Source organism: Anabas testudineus, chromosome 9 (genome assembly GCF_900324465.2).
Source record: "Anabas testudineus chromosome 9, fAnaTes1.2, whole genome shotgun sequence".
Taxonomy (NCBI): Eukaryota; Metazoa; Chordata; class Actinopteri; order Anabantiformes; family Anabantidae; genus Anabas; species Anabas testudineus.
The window spans coordinates 7,883,849-7,896,537 of NC_046618.1; the positions used below are offsets into that span (position 1 = coordinate 7,883,849).

General features: G+C 43.0%; 3 protein-coding genes across 4 annotated transcripts in view; 2 read left to right on the forward strand and 1 right to left on the reverse strand.

Annotated features, from left to right (window-relative positions):
• Positions 1–2,370, forward strand: part of LOC113151202 (probable E3 ubiquitin-protein ligase HECTD4) — a 35,308-nt gene extending 32,938 nt beyond the window's left edge. For both annotated transcript variants that reach the window (XM_026344092.1, XM_026344093.1), the window contains exon 76: positions 271–2,370. In XM_026344092.1, coding sequence (XP_026199877.1) covers positions 271–407 — 137 coding nt within the window. In that variant the 3' untranslated portion in view covers positions 408–2,370. The remainder of the gene's footprint in view (positions 1–270) is intronic.
• A 1,672-nt stretch (positions 2,371–4,042) lies between these two features.
• On the reverse strand, positions 4,043–6,605 carry LOC113150873 (L-serine dehydratase/L-threonine deaminase). Its single transcript, XM_026343612.1, has 8 exons — positions 6,545–6,605; positions 6,176–6,332; positions 5,960–5,999; positions 5,726–5,865; positions 5,398–5,489; positions 4,824–5,051; positions 4,598–4,722; positions 4,043–4,502 (listed from the first exon to the last, which is right to left on the reverse strand). The coding sequence occupies exons 2-8, from the start codon at positions 6,326–6,328 to the stop codon at positions 4,309–4,311; spliced, it is 972 nt and encodes a 323-aa protein (XP_026199397.1). The 5' UTR covers positions 6,329–6,332; positions 6,545–6,605; the 3' UTR covers positions 4,043–4,308.
• A 3,184-nt stretch (positions 6,606–9,789) lies between these two features.
• LOC113150207 (tetratricopeptide repeat protein 28) overlaps positions 9,790–12,689 on the forward strand; it is a 151,939-nt gene continuing 149,039 nt past the window's right edge. The window contains exons 1-2 of the mRNA XM_026342610.1: positions 9,790–10,223; positions 11,974–12,273. Of these exons, the coding sequence (XP_026198395.1) occupies positions 10,194–10,223; positions 11,974–12,273 (330 nt within the window). The 5' untranslated portion in view covers positions 9,790–10,193. The remainder of the gene's footprint in view (positions 10,224–11,973; positions 12,274–12,689) is intronic.

The window sequence follows — 12,689 nt, forward strand, 5'->3', positions numbered from 1 at the left end:
TCCGTATTTAGAATTGAAGGCTAAGACACACAGTTTAAAGTTCACTAAAGATGAGATAGCTTAACACTTGACGTACTCACATTTCTCAACTAGACAAGCTTAATATCTCTAAAAGCTGCTACAAATGTGCTACACACATATACATATGTGTGTGTGATATCTGCAATATCATGACAAACTCCAGTAGAAACACGTATAACAGGACTCGTTACAGAAGAGTAATGCTGGGTGATTTGGTTTAATACACCTGAGTGTTTTTCTCCTCTCCAGGTCAGCCAGACTCGCGCTACATTCGTGTGGAAACCTGTATGTTCATGGTGAAACTGCCCCAGTACACCTCTTTGGATGTGATGCTGGAGAAACTGCGATACGCCATCCACTACCGCGAGGACCCTCTCAGCGGCTAAGAAGACTTGACAACCTAGCGTTCCCAAACATACATGCCCGCCCCTCCCCAGCATCCTTACCTATCTTACTTTTGACCCTTTTCTCCCTACAGACCCACATTCCTGGACCTTCTTCTCAGACAGACCAGAGTCCTTTATTCTCTGCTGCTCGTTTTTATTTTATTTATTTATTTTTTTTGCAGTTTACACAAGTACTACATTTCATGGGAAGCTAATCTGAACCAGCTCTGACGCACGTGATAGGTGTGTGTTCTGGTTGCACTGAATTTGACGACGTCATTGAAGTGACGTATTTTTTGTTTGCCTTGTCCCGTTACATAAATTCAACAGGGGGTTTAACAAGGTTCTGCTAAAGTTCTGTGAATATTAACAAAGTAATGAGACGACTTCAGATGAGCACTTTACAGTCGCAAGTTCAATTCATGATTACTGAGCTCTCTCTTTTAGCATTCAGCGTTGCTATATAGTGACCAAACTTTGCTTTAATGTGAAGGCCACAGACAAACTCGGCTAATGCGTGACCTAGCTGCCTCCCTCTGCCTCCCTTCTGTGGGGGTGATGTCCTGAAACATGCCTTTGCTGTAGGAGCCTCTCTGTAGAGGCCGATGCTGGTTGCGTGTGAAGAGAAAACCCAAACGACTCTAACAGAATTATTTGAGATTTGAAGGAGGTACGACTACTATAAGAAAAAGAACACTTGTGACGCGGCCTATTTTTGACCGAGTCAGCTACGAGCAGGCGGGTGTGAACAAGTGCTGTACAGGATATTATGTAGTTTACTGCCTGTTTCGGAAAAAATAGGAACTGCTAATGGACAAACTAACTTATGCCTATATAAGCCGAATACATTTTATTCAAGTTTCTGAAGAGAGGGTATTTAAGTCATGTAAAAATTCATATTAATCATATATTAGTTTATGAGTTTCCTTTTATTCTTTGATATCCGAGTAGCTTTGGCAGCATGGTAGGTCAGGTAGATTGGACAGTGTGAGAGGCCTGCTGGTTCCGATATATTTTTATTTCAGGTTTGTGAAACCTGCATTGCTTTGTGAAAATAGGGAGGAGATGGTGTTGTCATGAGCTGCTCTCCCACAATGTTTGTGTGCTACTGCTACTGAATGTGCAACAATCCTCCTTCCCCAACATACACAATCTACACACATACACTGGGAGAGCTGGAGTGATGGATTACCTTGAGTTCTGCCTTTTCATAGTTTTCTTTATTGAAAGGCAACTTTTTTCGTTCACTTATTTGACCCATAACCAAATGTCTAGCTTTGTAAAAATGAAATAGGGAAAAAATGTAAATAGACTGAGGTTCTGTTTGATGGCAGTTTTTAAGAATTGCTAATTCACTTTCACCTTATAATTTTAGTTTTTGGTTTGCACTACTCTTCCAAGAAAAGATTCTAAAAATGAGCAAACTAGGTGATGTCTGTTGGATATCCAGTTTGTTGTGTTGTTATTTTTTATGAATTTTGGAAATACCAGTAATCTTATCACTTTTGTCTTGTACTCAGATGGATTCAATTTATTCTGCTCATGGTGAAACATGTTTTCTTGTGTGAGTAAAATTTGCCATTTTACTTGGAGAAACACTGAAAAACACAACGGAATTGATTGACGCATATTGGATTGTTGAATTGCTTGCTGATTTTGGTTTAGTTCTTTTGAAGGGTGATATACCGCTGCTAACAGGGACGCTCTCTCTTCTTCTATCTCCTCCTCTTGGCGGGGGGGGGTAGACAAAGTTACAAAAAGGACATATCCATACAAAGAGATGTTGCGATAAAATGTGTGCTGTACATTTACTTGATATTTATTACAATTATTTATGGTTGCATTAACTTAACTTTTACTGTCTTACCTCTGCACATCAGAAAACTTAACATATCTAAAATGGATTATACAGATGTAAAGAATCAGATGGCATTTGAGATTTCTGTGTCACAATAAAGAAATGTCTTCATGTACATTGTGCCACTGTCCTCCTTTGTCTTTCAGTATATGTTGACCTATACTCTACATCTCAGTTTATTTTAGAGGTTATCTCTAACCCCCCAGATTTTAAAATGGATGTTTTCTACAAACAAATTGTTAGTTGGCATTTGACCGAACTTTATTGATGTAGTGGACATGCTTACCCAGAGAAGTGGTTTTAATCACGATGAATGATGCTTGTGAAACATGTTTTCTGTCCTTTTGGAAATGCTTGGTCCAGGCCAGTCCAAACTGGAGCTCCAGTCCAAACTGAACTGGTTCCTCGCTGACTCACTTATTGTCCCTTCAGCTCCATCATGTGCTCTGTTCAAAGGGAGCAGCCATTGATGAAACGTGTAAATACTATCATCGTAGATACTCAGTGATACACTGGAAACTCCAACCAACAATATTCCTCTGTTTAAAGGTTGCCACTGTGTCAAAGCAAAACCAAAACTATCACTGTAGTTGACAGACTGAAATATCTTTTATGTGATTTGCCCAGTCTGACAGAGGTGGATGCTGTGAGGTCTGAACTAAGCTAGTTCCATCATCTTCATAGATGTTCATGATGTTCATTTTGTTGTTTAATTTCGTAGCCCTGTGTTCAATATCATTTGAAATCTGATGCAGTTAAAGTGTAGAGGTAAACGTCAATGCATAATACGTATTTATTTTAAAATCAAGTTTGCTGAAGTAAATTGTATTGTGAACAAAGAAGTACTGTATGCTCAGGACTATTCAGCTCCCTCAGTTAAGCAGTACTGATGAATACCAGTAGTTAGAAATGACAGTGTGAAAATGATCTACAACAGAAATATCAGCCTAACCACATTTATCAGTTAATTATTATTATTATTTCTCATGTTTCAAATTATCTTATACCCAGGAGAGATGCTAAAATGTGTCCAGCATGTCTGGAATCAGTCAACTGTTCCTCACAAACAACTGTGTCTCATCGTTCCTTCCTCACCATTGCTTTAATGACCTCCAGACCAATGAGCAGCCAGGAAAAGGGCTTTCCGAAGGAGTGACATGCAACTTGCAGCTCACCTGTTACCAGCTTCATAAGCAGCCCGAAGGTCTGACTGGAATACACTGCTGTGTTATAAAATCATTCTTCTAGGAAATGTGCATGACATATAAACCTGCTCTTTGCAAATGGGTTAGCTGAATACACTTAAAAGTTAGAGGTGAAATTTATAACTTTGATGATTTGTTCTATCATTCATAAAGGATCACAACTGCTCGAGGCATTCTGAATGCAGAATGAATGCCAAAGCGCTCCCTCAGGTGAGAGGAACTTAATTAGAAAGAAAGCAACTGACACCAGAGCTATTAATGCAGTTTTACAATGAATAGCTTAACGGCATGGGGGAATTATAATTAAGCGGCAGCCCAAATAATAACTTTACATTTGCACTGATACCATTATCAGAAATTGTATCACAAGGCTCTACATCATGAATAATTCATGTGAAGTGTGTGACACCCAATATACACCTAATATATAGAGATTTTTCTGAGCTTTAGAATAAAGCTGTCAGCAGTCAGAACAAAAAACCTGGCAGAAAAAAATGTGTAATAATACTTTAGTCAGAATGTTAAAAAATGTATTTATTCATTATTCAAAATACACTACAAATGTACAAAAAGCAGAGTGACAAACAAAAACATGCAAATGCAATTTAAGTGTGTCAGTGTCTGGAGATCCCTCTCATCAGCAGCAACACTGTCATGATAATATTTTTAAAAGACTTCTAAAAACCACTCCGGCAGGTCACCTTCACATGCTCAGGAGAATTTCACAGTTTGGAATGAGGTGGTAAACAGAGAACGGGGAATAACGGGGTTCAGGGACCAGGACCAGCTGTTAGAGGAACAGAGGAAAGGGGAGGAAGACCCAACATGGCCGCCTGTGCTAAATAATACCAAGCTGTTTTTTAAGCCTCCTGAGTTGCTCCATGCTGATGTTGTTGCCTCCACACACCACGATGACGACTGGGCCCAGGCGCTGTGCCAGTTTGCCCTCATCCTGCAGCCTTTTGATAACGTTACTATATACAGCTGCCAGGGCTGCACCGCAGGCAGGCTCCACCAGGACCTTCTCATCATCTGCAGAAAGAGCAGATACCAGGAGAAATGATTCGTCAGATCTAGATACCTTTAGAGGTAGTGTGCACATCTGTTCAGGCGTGGGTTGTACTCACCTACAAAGCGTTCCACAGCTTTTACAGCCTCCTGGTCTGTCACGACCTCTGACAAGACTGTGTGCTCCGCTGCCAGCTTCATTGTTTGTGCAGAGACCCGAGTCAGGCCCAGTGTGGTCGCCACACTAGAGAGCAAAATAAAAGGTCGGTTTTCACCACGACAAACAAAACTGTACACAGATGTCAGAGAATGTTTCAGCGTCCGTGATTGGGTACCACTCAGTACCTGGTGATTCTAGGTAAAGTGACCAGCGCTCCTGCTTTCATGGCTGCATTGAGGCTGTGTGCTCCATTGGTTTCCATGGCTACAATGGGTACGTCAGCCCAGTCGGCACGACGCAGTCCCTCCACCACTCCATTCAGCAGGCCTCCGCCTCCCACAGACAGCACTATAGCACCGGGCTTCTCCTTCAGGTCCTGCTCCAGCTCCTTCACCAGAGACGTGTGGCCTTCCCTGAGCACCCGAACACACACACACACACAACCACACATAAAATCAATAAATACACTTGATTTTAACATAATGCAATAAATAAAAATAATCTGGCCTTTCTGAAAAGGTAGACCACCTGTGCATGCCGCCGCCTTATTTGGTTTCTAAAATGCTGATCACATCATAACTAGCTTGTGATATCTGCCATTTATGGCTGTGTGTGACTCTAACTCAGCTGCCGTCCGTCACTTATATATGAAAATTTCAAGTCTTTTCCAGTACAGACTCGTGTGTGACATGTCCCTGTCAAAGAACATGTAAATGCTATCACAGTTGTTGAAGTGCAGACAGGGTGACACTGTCTCACCAGATGAGGGGATCATCAAACGGAGAGATGAATATCCAGCCCGGGTTGTTTTCCACAAGGTGTTGTCCATATTCAATGCTTTCATTAACAGCCTGAAAAAACACACAGCACGATTGAATCTGGTCCACTGACATAGTTTTAAACTGTAATCTCCACTTTCATCCGTTTTCTGAGTTTGTCCATGAATGTATAAAACCCTTTTAATCCTTATACACAAAATACAACCTGAATCCTGCAGGTGTTACACTCAGAAGGGAAGAAATGTAAATGATTGATTGTAAACGGTGCATTAAACAACACCTAAGCAATATATGGGTGTTATACTAACTTTGCCATGAATGATCACAGAGGCGCCCTCGTCCTTCAGCCTCTCCACCGTGGGGACTGGGGTGACACTTGGAACCACTATGGTGGCAGGTACACCGAGCTGACGGGCAGAATAAGCCGCCGCCATGCCGGCATTCCCCCCTGTTGCGACCAGACGTGCCATTAAAGATTACTCTCTCAAACACACGCTGACATGGCCAAAAGTGACCAGATGTTGCTTTGCTTTAATTCTGACCTGAGCAGCAGACGAACCGCTCACAGCCTCTCTGTGCCCACTACAGGAGAAAAAGAGGCAAATACAGTCACACAACGCTCCAGTATTTGAATTGATGAGATGACACACACGCTCTGGTTCATCCATGAGCTTTTTGATCGGTGTCATTTATCTCCGCCGCACATTGATCAACACAAACCTCCCTCAAAATCACTACAAGAGAGGAGAACCACTCACAGTTTTGCAGAAGTGCCCAATGCCCCTGATCTTAAAGGACCCTGTGGGCTGAGATGAATCCAGCTTGAGGTAAACAGAGGTCCCAGCCACTTTAGTCAGGGCAAGGCTCTGCCTCACTGGTGTGGCCACATGTAGAGGTTGCTGGGTCTTCATCCCACTGCCGAACATAAGAGCAAAGAAACACTGTTTATTGCAAATGATAAGCAGCAGAAACATGTCGTCATCAAGCTGAACCACAGAACTCAAACGGATCTTCTATTGATTTCAGTGAGCTTCTCTTAATGAGTTACTTTCTGTTTGCTCATGATTGATTGAACAATAAAAAAAAAATGAAACAGATCCTTTTTTTTAATGCCAGCTCCAACTTACCACACTCGGCTGGATCTCGGTCAAACAAGGTGTGCTGCACACAGGGATCAGAAACCCTCCGTGTTCCTGTGCCTCTTGCAGCTTGCAGTGCATATATACCTGCGTGTGCTGTGGGTTTGGCAGAGGAGGCCCAGCGGCAGACCAATCAGACACTCTGTCACCGGAGCCCTCCCAGTGACCGTGAGGATGAGGCAATGCATGTATGCATGAATGAATGAGTGAATGAATGAGTGAGTGAATGAACTTCATCCCATTTCGTCAGACAACTTTGTCGTATGCGTCATACTGGGGATGTAAACAGTTTGAACCAGTCTGCGCTGGTTTTACTGGGAGAACTGTGCAGTCAGGACAAAAACAAGGTGACTGTGTCATGTTTAACAAGGGATATTTTACTCAGGTCCACAGTGCGTAAAAACACATTTTCCCTGCCTGTCCTGACTTTAATCACCGTCTTTCTTTTTATGTCCCACTCCCCGGGACATATTTTACGCAGCGTCCACTTCACGGTCTCTCCCTCTAAAGGAGTCGCGCACTGTGCCGGCATTACCAAAAGAGTCGCTACTATTTTGGCCCCGATCCTCTGGACCAAAAGCTGCGCGACCAGCCGGGGTGGACGGTTCAAACCTGAATGATCCGGTGTTACAACAGCGTGAGCAGCTTCCTCAGGATGACTGCACTGAAAAATGAGGACCGGCTCAGTGTGCTGGGCTGTAACACAGTGGAAATGTCATGTAGTGGTGGAGAGCAGCCTGTTAAAGTGACTTTCATCTGTTTCCTTATTATGATGTTGTAAATGTTTATTAATTACACCCATGCTCCTCTTATTAATAAAAGACAAAATTCCTGCCTTGAAAATGTAATCTAACTGTTTCTCTCTGTTTGTAGGTAATTAACTAACTACTTGCATCAAGGGAGGATTAGTTACGCCCCCTGCTGGTGAAGAACTGCACATACATATGTTTTTATGTGAGCAGGAGTTGCATCAGTCTGCCTCATTTCCTCATGTTACTGGATAGACCTTAGCTCTGCAAATTGTTATTGGGACAGAAATATCACAGTCCTTTCTGATACCCAGGCTAAACTTCCCATTAAGGCAGTAACTTTGGGAAAATGTCACAGAAAGTCTTAACAAAAAAAGACGTTCACCTAAATACTGCACGCACATCTCTTTAAATCGAGACATAGCAGAGCAGAATAAGTCAATGGACGTCAATTTGCAACCTAAAGAATCCAGCCAACTGCAAAAAGGGAAAGCAGAAAATATAGACAAGTGCCAGACAATTTAAAATATCATGCTGATAAAAGGAAACATTAGGAAACGAGTGTGAGGATTCTCAGTCATCCAGGCCAAGAAAACACAGCTAAGCCACTGGACAGCTTATTTTATTTATTTATTTGCTTGATCAAAGAATAAAGCAAGAATCTTTTTATACGTCTATTCACAGGGACAGTAGAGCAATAAAGAGTAAAAATACAATTTTAATGATTTAAAATATACAAATCATCTTATATGCTTAAGGGCAGTGGTCAAAGTGCCATCATTCTGTAAGAAAAGGTTCTCATTAATCAATGTATATGGATTTCCTTTTGATAAGATATGGCACTTCAGTATTGACAAGGAACCCACGGGTGTATTTAATCACTAAGCATGGCTTTATTCCATTTAGGCGTATCTGTAAACAATGCTAATCAGCTAGGATACACAACACCCTGACAATAACACTAAACCCAAATTATCACCATATGAATAACGATGTTGTGTCTCAAGGTTTGGAGGTTTTATTTGGGGAAGTGAGGACGTCTGTGTCCTGTAAGTTTCTCTACCTTAATCTGAGCCTAACTTTGACCTGTCCCATCATGTTTTATTATTCCTGTGCTTCACTTGTGGCTGAAAGTCTTCTGGGTGACTCTGTTCCTACAGGGACCTTGTGGGTGTCAGATAGTTTGGCTGCACCATATGAGCTGAAGCCAGTCAGCTAGTTCTCCTTCCTCTCCTGACTTAACCACTCATGATTAAGTGTTAACCTATTATGTCATATTATTACATCACAGCAGTTAAATGAGCTCAAAACACAATACGGTAAAATCTTATAATGTTGCAGTAACCATATTAGCACTATTTATAAATCCAGCAGACATGAATCTTTACCATCACCATTTGAGTTTCAAACTGTATTTGATGGTCATCTGAATACATGTATGTAAGCCAAGCATCCTTTCCTTTAGCTCTGTCTGAACCCCTGTTATTGCTTTGTGCGTCTGGCGCTGTAGCTGTTATAGCTGCTTGTTAATTTTGCCTTTCTGTTTGGTGTTCAGCAGATTGTGTGAAGCTGGTGTAGAGCTTTATGCCCTGAACAGCTGCCTCCTGTGGCTAAAAATAACTTTCAGGGTTTGTGGGCTGGAAACCAAAACAGTAGTGTTTGAGTAAAAAAGGCTAAAACGCTCAGGGGACCACAGAATCAGGTGGAAATCCTGCACACTACACAGGAGTTTGATGCATTGTGATGTGTGTTGATGCATTTGGCTGTAAGGTGTGCCTCTGCGATCCTAACCCACGCTAAAATGTGCTGTATTTGTGCAGTGTCATCAAAACAGAAAAGGTTATTATTCCAAGTTCCACCCCTGCTAGCCATGAGGCCAATTCATACTTTCCACATCTGCATGTCCGCTCCAGCATCCAGGACATAAATATTGTCACCTTCCAAATCCATGAGGGCCAAAGCGGGGTCTCTAAGGAGGTCCGCGTGTAGGCCAGAAAATGTGTGATTGTGCAAACTGTTCACAGTCCTGGAGGATCAACAGCACGTGTGTGTTGACGACACGGTTTATTCCAACATTCCTGACGCCGTCCTCATGAAGCGGGTTACATACTCTTTGAAATTTCTCACATTTTCATCTTTGTTGGCAAAGCGGAAGAAAGAAAGGAGTCCTTCGTGAGGCAGTTGCTACCGTCCAGAGCTGCCCTCATGTTCTGCAGTGGGAGTGAACAGCAGCCTGTGCACATCAGTCACGCAAATAGGTGTCACTCTCAAGGCAAACGTGGCCCATTTAAATAGATGCACATTACTTATTGTTATGTTCAAATTACATCCCAGCAAACTAAAATGAGAGCTTCTCTTTTTATATATATATATATATATATATATACCATTTTAAAGTTGAAACACCCCCTGTGCACATACTGCACTCCTGTAGGTGAGGGGCCCCTGATCCTGACAAAGTCTAGGGACGCCCATGATCCTAAAAGTGAGCTAATCTGTGCGTCAAATGGCACTTTTCTGATGGTTTGTAGGACGTCTGTCTAAAAGCCTCGGGAGCTGGACTCGTCTTGGGCTGATCCCTGCTCCCACAGATTGTGCACATCGCTCACAAACCCGCTATGGCAACAAGAGAAGAGGGGGAAAAAAAAAAAAGGAAAAGCTGTGACAACATGGCGCACTTTGGTTGAGAAAAGTTGCTCCTGAACGCCGCACAGCTCCGTCTTTCCACTGGTTTCCTCGCAGCTTGTCGACACTTCCACTACGACGTGGGCTTTTTGGGCTAATTCCTGCACACGTCGTGATCAATGGACGCTGGATTAAAAGTGGAGAAAGGAGTGTGATGGGACGAGAGCGAGACGCCGTCGCACCGAGCAAAGCAGCCAGACAGGATGGAGAAGCAAGCGCCCCTCAGAGAAAAGGTAAACGCATCCAAACCACGACTTGTTGTGAGGATCTGTTCGGGCCGCTACTTTCTAAATTGTTGACATTTTATTGCCCCCCTCCCCCTGAATAGCACCTTTTTTTTTTTTTAATCCTCGCGTCCCGGACAGGAAATACCAAATGACCGTTCCTGCACAAACTCGTAAAAGTCCTCTATCGATTTTCCAGCCGTGCAAACTGCAGTGAACTGCGCGCACTGGTCGTGTGGGCTCTGCTGGCGCAGACTACAGCAAACTTTACTGGGATTCGAGTCATACAGGTTAGAAAGTAAGCCCCCAAGCCCAAACCATACTGATTTCGTTCCTGCGTGAACAGAGGAGCCCGCACTGCGGGGTGGACTTTCTGTTTATTGCCATGGGAAGATTCAAAGGAACTTTTCAGACTAGATTTGCCTGTGGAGACCTGATTGAATGTGGCTCCCTCCTCCCTCCTTCTGATGAGGCTGGTAGGGTGTCCTCTGCACTGGTCTAAGCTCTCATTATCTCTCACTCTCCACCCTTCCTGCCTGCTGCTGCCCACACACTGAAGGCTGCCCCCCGGTGTGTTGCAGCCCATGACACAACATGGACTGGACCCTGCTGTTAAATCAGTGTGACTGGTGCCTCTCCTGTCTCATCCAGTACACTGGGCTGTGATGGGATTGAGTGAGTGTTTGTTTGATGGCAGTCCACTGGTAGAACATGGCTTCATCTGACATTTCTTTAAGAACGAGAGTTTGAGTGTCACCTCTGGTCACTGTGAAAACAGTGTTGCTAGTTGTGGTGTGGAAATCACTCCTCCAGCCTGTTTGCATATTTCTGAGAGGCTGGCTGCCTCTCTTACAGAACGCCGTCTTGTGTCAAAGCCTTCGTGCACACATCTCTTAGATTTACCTCTCCAATGGCGGCACAGTTAATCTTTTATCAATGTACAGGTGTTGAATTGTCTGTTAGGTGCATTAGAGGTCAATCCAAAGCAAAGCAGGAAGCTCTTTCCATGTTGCCATGTGATAGAAAACACAACTAACTAGTTATCATACAGAGAAGAACAAGAAAAGGTGAGAAGGATGAAGGTCAAAGGTTACAGGAAGGTAAGTGATTGGTACAACATAGTAGCTTGATGATGAATCTACTGGATGCCCAAAGCCCTCATGTCTGCTGCTTCTACTTGCTGCGCCTCTGGAAGTAATTACCAAGCCTGCCCTATCCCAGAATTCAGTCTGAGGAGGTGTGGTGAGAAAGAGGTACAGTGAAAGCTGGCCCAAAAACATGCAACCTGAGATGGACTTCATGATTCAGTAGTACTTAGAAGACTTTCCCTGTTGAATGGGTACGGCAAACACACACTTATCTTAATCAATTAGCGTTCATTTGTTGGAGGACGTTAAGGTAGAAACTGGTCTTGCACTCGAATGCCTGCCGTGTGGTTCGGGAGTCTGAACGGAAATGAGAATAATAATAATAATTATCTGCCTCTTTTTTTAGGAGCTAACAGAACAAAAAAGATAAAACTTCATTATGCTAAACGATGAATGTGTCCTTCATCGTATGAGGCCTGGCTTTCATAGATATGTTTTCAGCAGACATTGGAATTGACTTGTCAAAACAGGAAAATCACAAATGGAACAAATAACACTAACGATGACTCAGTTTGGTGTCCCAGAAAGCTGTACTACTGTGCATGCAGCAGCAGTATTGTTAGTGTTATGATATTTCTCAGCAGCTCTCTCATTCCTCTTTCTCTCTCCAGTTTTCCGTCTTCAGTTGTCGGACAGCAGGCAGGCTTATCCGAGGCGTTCCTGGAGATGACGGGGCCAGGTATGGTCTCAGCAAAGCAGAGTTCATGGAGAAAGTGCAGCAGAGCAATGAAGCGTGTCAGCGCGGCGACTTTGGGGCGGCTGTAAATTTGTACACCGACGCCTTGAACGCTGACCCACAGAACTGCATCCTTTACAGTAATCGTTCAGCAGCGCTCCTCAAACTGGGACAACACCAGGCAGCTCTGGATGATGCTGAAAAGGCCTGTGCGCTTAATCCCAAGTGGCCAAAGGTAAGTGCGCCTCAGCAGCTTAAACTATGGGTACACTTGAATTGTAGATTGTATGATGCTGTGGAATAGCTTCTATGCAATAGAAGAGAATAGTGCAGAAGAGAGAAGAGAGTTTTTTTCTGCTGTGGACAATAACAAAAATATACTTAAATCTCATTTGGGAGCTCTGATGCCCGTATCATTGCCAATTTCAACTTTAATCATGATGGCGTAGCTGAAGCTTAGTGTGAAATTGGTTGTATTTTTGTGAATGTTTTGCTTCTAAAGTGACATTTTGTCAATATCAATGTCAAAGTAGTAGCACAGTGCTGTAGTTATCTTAATGTTATGCTAGGAATGATTTTGCACCATTATTTTGTCTCACAAACATTTGATTTAACTTCAATTCAGAGTGTTTAAAATACCTTTCCTATTTT

What these genes read in the sequence shown, in the direction of transcription:
- LOC113150873 (XM_026343612.1), bottom strand. Translation starts at nt 6,328, where the DNA reads ATGAAGACCCAGCAACCTCTACATGTGGCCACACCAGTGAGGCAGAGC. An exon ending in TTGGGCACTTCTGCAAAACT is followed by an intron (nt 6,000 to 6,175) that starts GTGAGTGGTTCT and finishes TTTCTCCTGTAG; the next exon opens with TGGGCACAGAGAGGCTGTGA. An exon ending in TTTGATGATCCCCTCATCTG is followed by an intron (nt 5,052 to 5,397) that starts GTGAGACAGTGT and finishes TCGGGTGCTCAG; the next exon opens with GGAAGGCCACACGTCTCTGG.